The sequence below is a fragment of the Carettochelys insculpta genome, chromosome 4 (assembly GCF_033958435.1).
Source record: "Carettochelys insculpta isolate YL-2023 chromosome 4, ASM3395843v1, whole genome shotgun sequence".
NCBI lineage: Eukaryota > Metazoa > Chordata > Testudines > Carettochelyidae > Carettochelys > Carettochelys insculpta.
In genome coordinates this window covers 2,564,589-2,580,870 of record NC_134140.1, presented here as the reverse complement: position 1 = coordinate 2,580,870, position 16,282 = coordinate 2,564,589, and the positions used below count along the sequence as shown (strand labels likewise).

General features: G+C 55.2%; 1 protein-coding gene across 2 annotated transcripts; it reads right to left on the bottom strand.

The window, feature by feature from the left end:
• Positions 1 to 205: 205 nt before the first annotated feature.
• On the bottom strand, positions 206 to 15,653 carry SPEF1 (sperm flagellar 1). 2 transcript variants are annotated; one of them, XM_074991636.1, is made up of 7 exons: positions 15,536 to 15,653; positions 13,547 to 13,658; positions 12,862 to 13,018; positions 8,294 to 8,342; positions 6,952 to 7,018; positions 5,689 to 5,800; positions 206 to 2,817 (listed from the first exon to the last, which is right to left on the bottom strand). In XM_074991636.1, exons 1-7 carry the CDS (start codon positions 15,645 to 15,647, stop codon positions 2,710 to 2,712), a joined length of 717 nt encoding a protein of 238 aa, XP_074847737.1. In that variant the 5' UTR covers positions 15,648 to 15,653; the 3' UTR covers positions 206 to 2,709. The 2 variants fall into 2 exon arrangements, with proteins under 2 accessions (XP_074847737.1, XP_074847738.1); XM_074991637.1 differs by lacking the exons at positions 206 to 2,817; positions 5,689 to 5,800; positions 6,952 to 7,018; positions 8,294 to 8,342 and adding an exon at positions 11,604 to 11,809.
• Positions 15,654 to 16,282: the final 629 nt, after the last annotated feature.

Sequence of the window (16,282 nt, the reverse complement as noted above, 5' to 3'; positions counted from 1 at the left end):
GCTGTGCTGCATGCGAGCATCTTCTGGGAGCGACACTGCAGAGTGCCTGGCCTGGTGTGGACATGTGGGAGACTACGGGGAAGCCAGGCGTTTCCAGAGCTGATTCCACACCCCACCCGATGCTCGCCGAGAAATCCTGAACGAGAAGCAGAGCACGGCTGGCGTCACGTGGGACCAGCTGCTGAGACATTTGTTAGTATCAGGTTTTACTCTCAAGTGTCTGTATCAATTCTCTTTACACACAGACGGAGACAGACACACAGCCCTGAATCGGGGGGGGGGTCGGATGGGAGGAAACAATACTTCTATCATGAAAACGATACCGGCCATCCTCATTCAAGTAGCCCTGACAGCAGTGTCCAGGCCAGACAGCAACACAACGAAGATTGGTAAATAAAGAATATGAAATAATCAACACTTTAAGCAAGTGCCCACTCCTGTTTGGACAGGTGACATGGGGGCTGACCAGACACCCTATCTTACAACCCAAGATAAGCTAACCCCGCCACTCCGGCATGTGGAGGGCAGCGCTCGGTTGACTCTCCATTGGCATAGCAATGGAACATCAGAGGACAATAAGGCACAGAGGGTGGCTGCTGCCATGCAGATGGTACACCAAGAGGGCCATATGATTGAGATGGAGGTTTCTATGGAGAACAATATTGTAGATATGGGGGGAGCCCTCTGTCTGGGTTGTGCCCCTAAGTGCGTCATACCTGGACTGTGGTGGAGCTGAGCTTTGCCCAGAAGGCCTAGCAGTGAGATCGATAAATTACCTCCCATGCTCTGCTTGATATTCTGCTCTTACAGCGTGCAAGATCCAGAAGCATCTCCTGCTGGTGTAGACGGCACTGCACAGGGTGGAGATTACTCCACCTGCTTTAAGGGTGAGGGTCAGGAACCAGCTTCCCAAGCAAAGGTGCTGAGAGCTCTGCACCTCACAAAGAGGAGCCAAAGCTTCTGAGAAATACCAGCCCCACGGTATATGAATTCCCTTCCTTACCTAGGGGTTTGACGCAACTCCCATTGCAGCCCGGGCTGCAGTTTGATTTGTTACTCTGAACTGACACCAGAGCAAGCTGTCCCACAGGGAGTTGGATCAGGTCTTTTCTCATCAGTGGGGGCACCAGGATCTTAGCTGGCCAGAGGTCACAGTTCCTGCCAGTCTCTGCCCACCTGTTGCCACCTTCCTGGCCTTGCAGTGAGGTGCAAGGAGAGGGTAACAGAAGAAAAGAGACTCCAGCGAGGCAAGGAGCCTGAGCCAACATTGCAAAGCCCACAGGGATGACACCCTCTTACCCTCACAGGAAATACATGAGGAAGCAGCAATGTTACATCCCTTCCTCGGTCATTCTGCGGATTGTGGATTGGCTGCAGCTCCCCTGTTTTGTACTGATGCCGGGCTCTAAGCACAGGGTGGGGCTGCTGGGTTTGCAGCTCTCACATCAGGTAGCATCTCCCCAGCAGGGCGCTTCCCTGTGGCTGTGACTGGCCAGCCCTGTTCCTGTTGATGGGATCGACCCTGGGGCCATGGAGAGATGGCTCCTTTCTAACCAGAGGGTCTTTGAAACCCACCTCAGGACTGCAGAACCCCACCAAGGAGCAGAGAGCCAGGAACTGAGGGGTCTCTCCACACTTGCTTCCAAATGGAGTCCAGAGGCAAGCTGATCAAAGAGTGCAGGCGACTGATCTCCACCGGGTCTGATCCCAGAGGGCCTTCCTCGGGGGTGTCCACACATTGCAAGCTGGACATGGGCTAGCTTACCCAAGCTGGCTTCCGCCCAGCTAGCGTGGCTAACAGTGACAGTGAGGCCGAGCAGGCGAGGTGTCAGCATGGTCAGTGCAGGCTGGCACAGACCCTGGGCACACATTCCACTCTGTAGCCCGCACTGTGCTAACTTCACAGCTAGGTCACCTGTGCTAGCTGGATTCATGACGGCTCAAGTAGACTGCCCTGCGCACAGAGTTTGCTCCACAGACAGACCCTCTACTGCAATGGGAGCTGTTCCTCCATCAGGTCTCCCTGAGTTCCCTGTCACCCAGCAGCCACCTTGTGGGTTATGAGGGGGTGGCTTGGGGTTCTTTAAAATAATTATCAGGCAAAGAGGCAGCCTGCTACCAAGCCCTGGAAAGCACAGGAGTCAATATACTGAGTGAAACTTGCTGGGTTTGGTCAGAGACAGAAAAACTGACTGGCAAAATACTCATCCCAATCTGTAGGTGCACATTTGCACTAGCATTCCTTGTGACTGTGTAAGTGAATGCACAATCGCCTATAAGAGAAACAAAGGCAAAGCTGATTGGTTGCAGAGGCCTGTGTGAGACTAACGGTCGGAGGTGCGCAGTTGGAGGTGCACTCAGACAATTACAACACATTGGGGCATGACTGTAAGGTGAATTTCCAGGAGTGCATTCTCCACTTCCTTGTGCATGTGCATTTTTCACTCTGGGACCCTAGGCCTCACTTTTTCCTCAGACTTGCCCTGTGCCATTATTCAAATTCAGACCTCGACCGGTCTGCCAGTGATGGACCAGTCTCTCCAGTCCCGGGAGGAGCAATCAGCCATGGAAGAGCAGGGCCTGCGAGGCACTGGACCACCGGCTCTTATGAATAAGCCTGTGGAAGCTGGTTGTTTTTCCTTCCCTGCGGGAGGTTGGGAGGGCGTGTGAGTAACAGGGAAGGGCCTGGGAGGGAAACTGAGTCCCGTCTCATTTCTGTTTCTGCTCCATTTGCTGGAGGCGCCTTGTGAGGTCGTCGATCCGGATGTTCTTCAGGTGGAGCAGATGTTCCAGCCGCCGCACCTTCATCTGCAGGATCTGAGCAAAGGGAAGCACATGCTGGCTCTGAGGCTCCTGAGAGACGCCCATATCAAACCCTTTGTTCCAGCTCCCTGGGACACGCCAGGTGGAGCCAGTTCGGAATTCTGCAGCTTGGGCTTCTCTGATCACTTTCGCACGTGTCCTCTTACTTCTGCTCAGGGCTCAAACTCTCCCAGTGCTAGCACCAGCCTGGCCTTATTTGTCCTACTTAAAGCCCCAGCTCTGAGAGTCAGGTGAGCCCAGGGAATCTCAGCCTTCATTGAGAACAGGCAAATTGCCTGCATGTTTGCATACATAAGTTTGTAAGTATGGTGTGAGCACACCTACAATAGCAATATTAATACTTAACTCTTATCAAGCACTTTTCATCAGTAGACCTCAAGGCACTTTGCCAGGCAGGGCAGTATCATGATCCCATGTTATAGGTGGGGAAACTGAGGAACAGAGTGGGGCAGAGATGAGCATGGTCACCCAGCAGGCCAGTGGCAGAACCAGGACTAGCGCCAAGAGCTCCTGAGTCCAGCACTGTACCCACTAGGCTACACTCTCTCTCATGAAAGGGAACTAACATTTTAAGCCACTGTCAGGATCTTAAGTATCGGAGGGGTAGCCGTGTTAGTCTGCATCTGTAACAGCAACGAAGGGTCCTGTGGCACCTTATAGACTAACAGAAAAGTTTTGAGCATGAGCTTTCGTGAGCACAGACTCACTTCATCAGATGCTGGTCTGATGAAGTGAGTCTGTGCTCACGAAAGCTCATGCTCAAAACTTTTCTGTTAGTCTATAAGGTGCCACAGGACCCTTCGTTGCTGTCAGGATCTTGTGGCTCAAGGGGATCTCTGGGGCTGGAAGTTACAACTGTGTCCTTTTGATTCCCCTTCAAACACGCACCCAACCCTTGTTCACTTGCATTTCCATGAGTCCCCAACAAGCGACACTAGGTGAGTAAGGCCACCCAGCTGCAGGTACTGGTTACTACCATGGCAACACTTCTCTACACCCTCAAAGGCTTCTGTAAAATGCACCTTCTTTTGCAGAGCTTTGCCAGAATGACACAGCCAAGACTTCACCCTGTCTTCACTCCTTGGGAGCAGGCCATCACCTGGGGGATTAGGCTTGTCTGAGCTGTTTTGTCCCTGTCTTGGAGAGGGGCTGCATCTCATCAGTGAGTACAGAGCCAAGCCCAGTGGCAGGCCATGTGCCATGGCTGGCCAAAGTCATGACCTTGTCTATACTAGACCTTTGTTTTCCTACCGTTTCCCATCATTGCAAGCCCCAGCAAAGCACTTCACAGGGCAAGCACTAGCAGTGTCAGAGCCCGAATCATCCCCAGCATTTTAACTACAATGGGTCCCTTTCCACTGCAATCGGGAGTGTGGCTGCAGGTGCAGACACACCCATGCCAGCTTTGCTCTAGCTCACTCACACACACGCCACAGCAGCAAGCCCCAGCAGCACACGTGTACCATCCTGCCCAAGGTACTCCAGTGACTAGCATGCACCAAACCCCACAGAGTCATACAAACAGCTACACTGGGCCAGACCCATGTAGCCACCTCCATGGCTCATCCCACCCCACCCCACTGGTAGGAGCACATCTATCTCGTCCTGTCTGCTGACAGTGGCCAATGCCAGGTGCCCAAAGGGCATGAACAGGACAGGTAGTCAATCATCAAGAGATCATAGAATCATAGAATCCCAGGGCTGGAAGGGACCACAGGAGGTCATCGAGTCCAGCCCCCTGCTTCTAGCAGAATCAACCCCCATTAAGTCATCCCAGCCAGGACCTTGTCAAGCCAGGTCTTAAAAACCTCTAGGGATGGAGATTCCACCACCTCTCTAGGCAACGCATTCTGGTGCTTCACCGCCCGCCTGGTGAAGTAGTTTTTCCTGATATCCAACCTACTCCTCTCCATCTGTAACTTCAGACCATTGCTCCTTGTTCTGCTGTCTGACACCACTGAGAACAGCCTCTCTTCATTCTCTTTAGAGGTCCCCTTCAGGAAGTTGAAGGCTGTTATCAAATCACCCCTAAGGCTTCTCTTCTGCAAACTAAACAAACCCAATTCCCTCAGCCTCTCCTCACAGGTCATGTGCTCCAGCCCCTTCATCATTTTCGTTGCCCTCCCCTGAACCTGCTCCAGCACATCCACATCCGTTCTTTATTGGGGGGCCCATAACTGGACATGATACTCCAGATGATCCCTCCCCTGTCGCCCATTCCCAGCTTCTGCCATGGCTTTGCTGCTGCTGCTGGTGCCTGCGCTACATAGGCTGTGGTCACACTTGTGAATACACTAGAGATATACCCTGTGTGAGGATTTGAGAGCTTTGAACCCAGATCTGTGGCGCTCTGGGCAGGTAGCACGACCAGACCACAGCTCCGCTTGCAGCCTGGGAGACCAGTCACTGCAGGAAGTGCCGCCCTGCAGCTCCTCCCATGAGCTCTTATTTGCCCAGACCTGGAGTGACCTGATTCATGATTCTTCTGGCTTGACCCTCAACTCCAGACCCAACTCAGAGCCAGCCCCTCAGCCTTGACTGTCTGTGGTTCCAATCACCCCAACCACTGGCCCTACACCCCACTGCCTGGTCACGTACACCTGCTTGGAGCTGATGAAGATGCTGGTGGCTGATGCCACCATTGTGACTAGTGGAGGAGTTGAACTGGTGGAGACACCTCTGTGCTTGGTGATGACTTCCTTCCTGTGGCCACTGAGGGGGAAGTGGGGCGGAAGTGGGGGGCGTAGACTAGGAGTGAGCGTTCTCTACCTACGGGTTGGGGAGGAGTGTGCCATGGAGGTGGCTGTGGGCAGAGCCTGGCATACTGTCAGAGGATGCCTTGCCTTGCATGCAAATTGTCCTCACCTGGACCATCTCCTGGGACGCTAGCAGAGCCTGCTCCCTCTCTGCTAACTGAACATGACAGTTGGTGTCTCCGTGCAGGGCCTGGGCATAGCCTTGCTGGCCCTGGTTCATCCTAGGGAAAGAAGTAAAAGCCAGAGTGTAGCCATAAGAGGAGAAGAGACTTGCCCACAGTGAGCTCTGTAAGGCAGGAACAGGCCCCATCTCTCCTTCTCCAGGTCTAACTCTGCCTTGGCATGAGAGCCTGTGCCCCACTGACTTGAATGCAGCAGGGGTCAGCAAATAGATAGGCCTGATCCTCCCCCTTGGGTGCTTTTGCAAATCAGGAGGAACGCCCAGACCAACAACAGGGCGATGCCAGGTGAAGGGAGATTCACGCTTTGCCTCTCTCCCCTACACAATCCACCCTGGGATAAACCCTAGCGCCTGGCCTGCTGGTAGGTGTAAAGGAGACCAAGCAGACATGAAGGTCCCTCTGCCTTCAGCAGAACATCACAGATTAAACATCTCAGTGAGCGGCAGGATCGTCTGTGGAGGTTTTGCTTTACCAGTGGGCCCTGCTACTCACTAGGATCTGGGCTGGCAGCTGAGAGCTGCACACAGAAGCATAAAGTGGCAGCCCAAGGCCTCCACCAAGCCAGGGTTTGATTGGCACCACTAAAGCAGCCCAGGCGAGTCGAAAGCCCAAGCGGGTTTCTGACTCCTCTGCACCCTTTGTTGCGAGGATGCAGAGCAATCTTAGAGGAGCCCTGGGGGCAGCAAAAGGCAGGTCCCCGGGGGTGCTGGGCCGTGCAGGGGAGTCAGAGTACAAGGCAAAGGCACAATCCTCAGCAGGGGTAAAGTGGCCTCACTCTGCGGATGATAGTGGAACTGCATTGACTTACCCCAGCTGAGGAGCTGGGCCTGTGCACAAAGAGGTGACAAACCAACCATGCTGGTTCCTCCTTTCCCTCACAGAGACCTTTCCTTTCCCCGCATCTTGGGGGCAAAGCTGCCCCAGCCAGGAGGTTTGGCATTTTACTAGCCCTTTGGGAGGTGTTGGATCGACAGCCCTGGGGAGCAGGGTCCTCCCTTTAGCCACAGAGCATACAGCCCGGACAGCAGAAGGGACAGCTACCCATCCCTGCTCCCTCCCTGGGCCATATGGAGCGCCGACCACCCCTTGGAGGGCTCCAAGCCAATAACCAGGAAGGGTCTGCAGCTCTGCAGGGACAGGCAGGGATCCTTAGGGGCTCTGTTCGTCAGGGTGTCCAGAGCAGACCATACCTTTCAGCTCGTGGGGACTGCTGCATGAAGATCCCTGCTGCGCTGGCCTTTGGCTTTGACGAATACCCTGGGTAAGGCAAACGAGGCTACATTACAGCAACAGATCCCGCAGCAAGGCCCCAACTCAGCCCTCCATGATCCCAGTGCAGCCTGCTTCTGTGTGAGCCTCCATAAGGACAGAACTGAGCCAAAGAGGCTTTAGGACCCCGGGCAGCTGATTGGCTGGGCCTGGCCAGTGAGTTCTGCAACAAGCGGGGATGTGGCCTCTGGGAGCCGGGTCAGGCTGGAACTCCTGTCTGGGGCAAGGACATGCCCTGGATCACGGTGGCTCCCCCAGGCTGGAAGCAGCACAGCGGAGGAGATACACACAGATGCTAGGGTTAGCTCACTTGTATGCAGAGCTCTAGGAGCACACAGGAGCAGCTCTGAATCCAGTGGGGCTAGTGAAAACAGGAAGACTCTCATGCTCGAGTGGGGAAGATGGCACCGAGGTAGCACCGTCCACCTGAAAAGCTCCAACACGCCCAGTGATGTTGGTCAGCACTGCCTTTATCCCTGCCTCACCAACAGGGAGCCTAGCATGAGGAACGGGGCGGTGAACTGCCCTCAAACACACCACGAGCCAGTGACACAGCTGGTTCGTAAACCCCGCCCTCCTGGTTTGCAGCCTTGTTCTTTAACCAGAGACCATCCTACCTGCTGCTCGCTGGTCCCCTTAAGGAAAAGCCAGGCAGCCTTACAGATGGCTGATTCTACTGGCCAAGCGGTTGGTGAAGAAGCCACTTGATCAATGAAATCTCTGCAGGTATTTATAGAGCTGCAGCATAATACCTGGACTCCCCAGTAATGGTAATGAAATTAGCTGGTCTTGAGGCTGAAGCACTGGGCTGGGACTCAGAAGATCTGGCTCAATCCTTAGTGCTGGCTCAGACCCTGAGCACGTCATTTGGGCCCAGAACCTCCATGGTATTTCAGCTCCTGCTGCCCATCAGTTTCAGTAGCCGTTAGGAGCCCCTCTCTGTGCTCCAGTTTACAGGAGATAATCTTCCCATCCCCCCACTCTTCCGCTATTGTGTCTACATTGACTGAGCTCTTTGGGTCAATGCCACATGTATGTGCAGCATCCAGCACAATGGGGCCTCAAATTCCATTGGGCCCTCTAAGTGCTACAGTCACGCAAATCATCTTCCTCATCCCCCTGCCAGGCAGGGCAGCGTGTCCCCATGGTCGGGGCGAGCGGAGGCTGGGACGAGGGAGTGCGTGATTTGCCCAGGGTCACAAAGCTGTGTGGCAGAACTGGAAGGCAGCTCTCCCAGGACGCGCACGCTCCTGTCAGCCCTACCTGTTTCCATACGGGCGTTCTCACCAAGTGCACAGCATGGGCCTGGCTCCTGCGCAGAGAATCAGAGAGACACACGGGTCAGGTGAAAATGCCTTGAGTTGCACCAGCAGCTCCCTCCCTGAGAGAGGCCTGGCAAGACTCCATGAGCAGCAAGATGGCAAAGGTCAGGATGCTGCAGAGATGAATGGGTCAGAGTGAAGGCAGAAGCAAGGTGGCACCCAGGAGATGACGTGCAATGGGAACAGCTCTGAGCCCATCACGTACAGGGCAGTGGTGCACACACCCCAGCCCCTCCTTTCTACACTATCCGATAACAGGTGGGACTGGAAACATGTTCAGGGGACACAGGCAGAAGGGGTTGCATCACCCCATCAACGGAAAGGATGAACATGCCCATTAGGAAAGACACTGAGGGTGGGGGACCCTAGAAACTCAGCACCTTGGGGTTTTAAAGTTAGATGGGACCATCTGACTACCTGGCCTACTGCACATGGGATTTCTGCATCAAGCCCCCCGTCTGTCAGAGCTACAGCACAATGCGCAGAAGGACACCAGCCAGGATGTAAGGCCCTCAAGTGATGGAGAGCCCACCACGTCACTGGGTCAGTTCTGTCAACACTTCACCTAGTCAACATTTGTCTCGCTTTCGCCGCCAACCTCAGGATCTCAGTCTGCTAGGTTAGAGCTCCCTGCAATGTGATATCTCTTCCCCAGGAAGGCCTGACAGGATTTTGTACAGCTAGCTAGAGCTATTGGTTGGCAAAATCTCATCAATTGAAATACCTTTCTCATACCTCTAATAAAAAATGCAACTGATCTAGTCTCGGTCTAGCTCTAGGCTTCATGTTCTCAAACCACCATCACCACTGGCACAAACCAGTCACCTCCCTATCAGTCACAGCAGAGAGATGGACTGAGTAGGCCTTAGAGACACCATCCTCACCATCCTGGGATCCCTCCAGCAGCTGGCCCTGCTAACGCTGGAGCTGCAGACACCACCAGGGCCGTCAAACTTGAACCCATGAGCAGCGGCTGTGACTGCAAGACACAAACCCTCTGTGGCTAACAACAGTGTGTGGCTGTGTGAGGAGGGAGAAAGCTGCCAGGGTTCTGCAGTCCAGACAAGTAGTGAGCTTCTGAAATACCCAGGGCTGTACTGAGGGCAGCAGGGCCGGGAGTGGCTGGGGCAACCCCCACCGCAGTATCCCAGGACCAGGGCCCCAGGCAACCCCTCATGCTACAGGCCCCACCCCTTCCCCACTCCGCACTCACCCTGTCTGACCAACCAGGCTGGGGATGACCTGGGGCAGGACGCAGCAGCGATGGGCAGTGGCTGCTGCAAGGGGTTGTCTCCCCTCGGCTTGCCCCGCACTCACCACACAGCAACAGATCCCTGCTGGTGTGCTGTGGACCAGGGCTCAGTAAGTGAGACTGCGAACGCCTCCAACTGTCTCTACCCTCTCACCTTGTGCTGTGTTTTAGGGAAGCACAACGCTGTGTTTTCACACTACCCCACTCTCCCAGCACCTTACCAAATCTTCCAGGCTACTTTTCCCACTTTGAAGCACCTCAGTTCTTCACGATGCATCTCCGGGTAAAACCCTCCCTGCTTTGCCACGGCTGATGCCCAACTGTTCCTTTAACTTTGCATGCTCCACACCAGCTGTCTGTGTGCATGCTTAGTTGAAACAAATTACCACGCCGGGCGCAGTGGCTGGTTAGCATTCTCCGTACAGGTACTCTGCTCTCGTAGCTGGGAAGTATAACGACTCCCTCAGTTTTCAGGTGTATTTCACAGAACCTTTGTCTATTTTCTCACTTTGCGCCACAGTTCTGCCCATCCCGTCTGACCTTCCCCTTTACGCACATTGCGCAGTCCTGTTGACCCAGGGGTTGTCCGCACACACAGCAGTGCAGGGGCAGTGTGGTGCAGTCAGAAGCTGGGAATGGAGAATGGGGGAGGGATCACTGGATGGTTCCCTTTTCTGTTCACGCCCTCTGGGACACCCGGCATTGGCCACTGTCAGCTGACAGGACACTGGGCTAGATGGGCCTTTGGTCTGACCCAGTGTGGCTGTTCTGATGTTCTTATACACAGCAGCAAACCAAAGGCACTGTGTGGCTTAGGGGAGACGCTACATATGCCAGCAGGAGAGCCTCTTCCATCGGCGTAGGAACTCTGCTTCTCACAGAGGTAGTAGCGATGTCAATAGAAGAACTGCTCCCATCAGCAGTGCCAGAACCAGGGGTGAGAGATCAGGGCGCCATTGTCCCCACCCAAATTGCAAGCTTGCAAGCCCAGCATGAGCCTCTGCCCAGTGAGAGTGGCTGAGGTGGCCCTAACCCCCCTCTCACCATGAGGTCCAGTCCCTCTCCGTGGCCCCTCTGCTGTTCCTTCTCTTCCTCCTAAAGCCCTGCCCTTAGCCTGGCTGGAAACTGGAGCTGGGCTGCAGTAAGGGCTTCCCAGGGAGGTGGGGCTGCTATGGGGAACCCCAGACTTTCCACCTGCACTAGCTGGCTGGAGACCTGGACAAAGTATGATCTTGGGCTCTCAGCCCCTCACCCAAGGCAGGTGGAGGGACCAGGACTTACCAAAGCTAGGCTCTGAAGCAATGGTGGGGTCACTAAGGGACTGGGCCTTGTGGCCACCCACTTGTACCAAGGTTTTGACGTTCCTTCCTCCTGTTGACAGAGTGCTGTCTGCCACAGGAGTCAGTCAGCACAGCTGTGTTGCTCAAAGCCCTGGATTTACCCAAGCAACAGGATTATACAACACACGTCCGTAGTGTGGCCTGGGCCCCTCTGGGTCAACCTCCTCATCTACGGCATTTTCCTCTGCTTTATCTTCCACCCACAGACGTGCCTGAGCCCACAGTACTCCTAGATGCGCTGCTTCCCTGGGGGCTTACTCCTAGAGCAGGGCAGGGATCAGGAGTGTGGCTGAGAATGGGTTAACAATGAGCAGCTGGAGGTGGGGTCACACTGAAGGAGTATAGGGGAGTTTACAAGACTTGGATGTGCTGTTACACGTGAGAGACACAGGCAGATGGATGGTGCCATGCTGTTCTAGTCACCTAGCTCTCCTGGAGCATGGTCATCTGTGGCGCTCAAAGAGCTTTGCAAAGAGGGAAGCATCACTATCCCCTTTTTTACCGATGGGGAAACTGAGGCACAGCAGTGCGGTGATTTACCAAGGGTCCACGAGCAGGCCCTGCTGAAGAAAAGTTTTATGTTCGAGTGCGCGGTGTAACTGCATTAGACACGGGTCAGTGCGGCAGTAGCTGGTGATGCATTTTTTGTAAATAGTAGGGCCCTTGGAGTTTACAGGGGACTTTGCTCCTTATTCACTGGGCTGCCATGTAGATAGTGAGTAGGGGCCCCGGGCAGGGCCCGGATCCCATCCCACGAGTGCTGTTCGCACACAGAACAGAAGGGTTGAAGCTGAAGGCCTGCGTCCATCCCCAGCAGCAGCAGGTCAGCTCCACAGCACGGACACCGATGCCCTCTGCTGGCTACCTGAGGGGTGACAGACACCTGCACTGAACTCTCAGCACTTGCTCCCCCTACCCGTCAGCGTCCAATGACCGCACGGCATGGAAGGCGCTCGGGATAAGCTTTGGGTTGAGGGCTGGTTCTTTTTGATTTCCATCACTTGCTCGGCAATAGCACCTTTCTGGGACGGCCATAACTGTTTTATGTGCTGCCATGACCTGCGAGTGCTCAAAATAACAACAACTGCACACCTGTTTAGTGCCTTCCATCAGAGGACCTCAAAGCCCTGTGCATAGGTGATGGGGTATATAAACCCCACGAAGGGAGATGAAGGGTTACCAGGCGGTGGTGGGACCAGTTAGTTCTACCAGGGGACAGAGTGCTAGGCAACATTCATAATCAGACCATGGGGTTCTCTCATGGAAGGAGCTCAGCATAGGTCGAAAAGAGAGCCAGAGGGGGAAAGGCATTAGAGCAAGAGACCCAGGAGCAAAGGGTTGTAGGGTTCCTGCTGTCTGGGACAGGAGCAATAGGGAAGCTACAGGAGTAAAGCTAATCCTGTGGTGGGCCTTGAAATAGGGGTAAGGCTCCAGGCAGGCAGCCCTGTGTCTCAGTGTACATGACTGTGCTGCGGGGCTGAATAACTGGACTGCCACGGGGCCTGAATGGCTATCAGGAGGAGAAGAAGGAGAAGGAGAAGATGCTGGCTGGTGAGTCCCTATTCTACAATAAGTAAATGAATTAACCCCCAGAAAATGGGGAAACTGTGGTGGTAACATGACTCAGCCAGGGGCACTCAGCACAGCTGTGACAGAGCTGGGAACAGAACTCACACCTTGCAGTCCCTGCGAGGACTCCCACAGCACTTTAACCCTCTGAATGCTGTTTAATGGCTGTGGGTTTGAAAATTACCCCCAGTTGTCACATCTGCAGCCCACCGCTGAAATACTAACCCAGCATTTGCTCCCAAGGGAGTTTGCCTGAGTTGGGACCTCAGCACATGGCCCATACATATAGCCGGCTCCTGTACAACATCCGACCACTGAGCCGCCTGCAGTCTCTTGAGCGCTGCTGACCTGATATTCACCAAACACCACCTTCCTCTGCTTCTGCTTCTCCTCAATTTTCTGCCGCAGTGGGATCAGCACCAGCTCCACCATGCCAGGTGTGCACTGCACAATCTTCCGGATCACGTCTGCTGGGATGGAGAAATTCAGCTTGTTCAACACCTTCCTGCAAGGGCACAGGTAGGTAAATGGTCAAACCACAGTACAGGAAACCACTCCGCAAAACTGGCTTGAGCTCCTATAAGTCTCGGGTGGCCGCATCACTTCTGGACTGAGACAGCCTGATCCTCAGCCAGGGTATGCAAGTGTAGCTCCCTCAATGGCCAGACAGGGACACGGATTTACCCCAGCTGAGGCTCATGCTCAGCATGCAGAGGGGAACACAGCATGATGTCTAGAATCTCCCTGCTCTCATTTCCAGTTGCATCCACCAAAAAGAGGGAGCTGAGGATTTGGCGGGGGGGTGCGGCAGGGAGCAGACAGACAGGAAGTCCAAGTCACTGTCTGGCATTGGCAGAGGGAGTGAGAGCGGAGAAGCCGCATGGTATTGGCACGTGGGTGTAAGGTTGGAAAGATGCAGGGGAGTGGGATAATAATGGGTTTTCTTTATCCTGAAAGGAAACTGAATCCCTGGCCCTGCCTAAGTACCCGCAGTTCCATGACCTGACCTCCCTCCCCAGCTGGGCACGTTTACCTGTTGAGATGGCCCCAGTTGGACAGTTTCTGCTGTGTCGAGTTAGCTGGCACATAATTGTGCATTTCCACCATCTTGGGAAAATAAAATTTCACCACTTCCGCTGCTAGAACTACATAGGAGAGAAGTGTGGGGGAGATGGGGGATCAGTGACAATGCAGTGCTTAGAGTGGTCAAACTGAACATCAGGCCAGGATCTGTATAATGAAAACAAGGTATATATAGATACCATGTATGCCACAGCCCCAACTATAGTGATTGTCTCTCACAGACTCTAGAGCTAAAATGCTCAGTTCACAAGTTACTTATCTTTCAGCAACTACTTCAAGTGCTCATCCAAGTGGATCCCACTCTGGAGCTGGTGAGCCCAGATCAGGCAGTACATGGGAGGACCTCGTGCACTTTGGAAGTGGGAGTCACTTGGTCAAATACACAAAGAAGAATTCCTCATTTCTAACAAGTAATCCTGTCCACTCTCCCCCTCACACACACACATATCACATTTTTCCAGGAACTATTTTGCAGCCAGATATCATAAGCCAGCTCTTCCACTCCAAACTGAGAGATTGGCTGTTAATAAATTGCAGGATTTGAAATATTAATAAATATTGGCTTGCTGATTTGCCTTGGGGGGTGTTGTTTTGGAGCCATCAGAACTCATGTTTTCAAGCTTTTCTGTGTCACCAAGAGAGCTAGAGACCTCCTTTCCTGTTTTTGAAATGCAAGCTGAGGTTCTCACATCATCAGCTGACTTCAGCAGCTGAGGCTTTAAGGAAAACATCAAATATCACGAGCTGTGATAAGTATGCAAAAGTTGGCAACACCAGCTACTTCTGCTGGTCAAAATGCACCTTTAGTAATGTCCATGCAGTCCATTGCTTTAGACAGCGTGGGCAGGTGGCGAAAATGAGACTTGTCCCTTATATCAAAGATTTAGCCAGATGGCTCCAGGACTGGGGAGGCCTAGAGGGGTCTTCAATCCATCTTTGCAACCAATCCTGAGCTGTATTCAGTTTGGATGAGCAGATAAAGAATTTGTCTAACGTCTCTCTCCTTCACACACCTCATTCTCATTAAAGCTAGTGCATTTTTTTTCATTTTAAGTTTTCCTCTCTGTGAATATTGCTTGATTTTTCTTAAAAAAAAAAATAGAAAGAAAATCTTGGTGTTTTTTTTTTTAAACAAGAGGGGAAACTGACATTTACCAACCAGCGCAAACCCCACACCCTCCCCCTCCGCTCCCCACAAACCCACCCCCACGTATCTCCAAACGACAACGGGCACCCTGTCTGTGAAGCGCACGGCTGGATCCAAGCTTCTCCGTATCCCAGGGCGGACGTGGCCCACGACTGAAGAAGGGGTGCGTAGGGCCTATTTGGATGCAGGAGCCCAGGTTGCTCCCAGGACAGAGAGAACTCAGGCAGCAAAGTCCGGACCCAGCGCTGGGCTCCAGGGGAGCTCGGGGTATTCGCATCCACAATCCCAAGTCGGTCCAGCGTGTGACCGGTCACCCCTAAGCCTCGCCCCACGGAGACGAGACTTGCCGGTTGGCTACGGGGTGGGAGCTGGTGTCCGAGGTTCTCCCCTCCCCGGCCGACTTCAGCCGCTGGGGCTTCCAGGAGCGCACCAGAGGTCAGGAGCTGCGGTACGCGGGGCACAGCTGGCAGCCCCAGCGGGCTCTGCCGTGGGTCGCCCCAGGCCTGCCTGGCCCGCCGCGGCCCGAGCGCCCCGTGCCCGCGGCAGGGGGGCCGGGCCGGGCCAGCCGGAGTGGAGCGGCCCAGGTAAGGTACAGCCCCTCCCCCACTGCCAGCCGGGCTGGGCCCGAGGGGGGCTCACCCCACGCGCAGGACATTGGGCTCCGGGCTGGGGCTGGGGCTGGGGGTGGCTCCCCCACGCCCAGGGTCTGGCTGCGGGGCCGGTCCTGACGCAACCAGGGCTGCGGCCGGGCCGGGCCGGGCCGGGCCGGGCCGGGGTCGCTGCCCCCCCCACCTCCGTCGCTGAAGTCCCGGGCGATGTTCCTCTTGGGCCGCGACAGCGGGATCCCGTCCACCCAGCGGTACAGCTCCTGCAGCCCCTCCTCGCCCGGCCCCGCGCCCGCCATGCGCCCGGCCCGCCGGCAGCCATGTTGTTGTCGTGCCACCATGGCAACGGCCGGGCGCGCGGGGGAGCCTGGGAGTTGTAGGCCTCTGCCCCGGGGCCGCGCGAGGCCCCCTCGAGTCTGCCCCAGCCCCGCCCAGCAGCGCGCGGCGGCGCTGGGGCTGGCGCGGGCTCGGGGCTGCTCGCCCCCTGCCGGCCCATTGCCGCGGCGCAGGCTTTGCTGGGAAGGGCGGGCCGGCACGCCCCGGCACCTGGGCTTGGCACCGGTGCCGCTGCAGCGGTCAGGGGCCGGGGAGAGACCACCCTGCCCCCCTACCGTCACTCGTGCCTCCCCGGGGCCCTCTGGTGTACCTGCACTGGGACGCCCCTTTGGCAACAATTACCCAATGGCGGAGGCCAGACCTGCGCCACCCCGGGTGGGAGCCAAAGCCCCCGTCCCACGGCTCTGGGCAGAAAGAACCAGGGGTCCTGTGGCGCCCGAGGGACTCAGAGGCTTGTGGAGCAGAGACCCGCTCGGTCAGGCGCATGGCGTGGAGGCTCTGTGACGGAGGGGGTCTTTGCCCGCGCAAGCTCATGCACCAGAATACCTGTCAGTCTCTAGGGTGCCGCAGGACTTCTCGTTGTTTCTGCAGACACAGA

Coding starts and splice junctions, on each gene's coding strand:
- SPEF1 (XM_074991636.1), bottom strand. CDS start 15,647: ATGGCGGGCGCGGGGCCGGGCGAGGAGGGGCTGCAGGAGCTGTACCGC. Junction 5,801..6,951: donor CAGTCCCCACGAGCTGAAAG/GTATGGTCTGCT, acceptor TTCTTTCCCTAG/GATGAACCAGGGCCAGCAAG. Junction 2,818..5,688: donor CGTCCCAGGAGATGGTCCAG/GTGAGGACAATT, acceptor CCCTTTGCTCAG/ATCCTGCAGATGAAGGTGCG.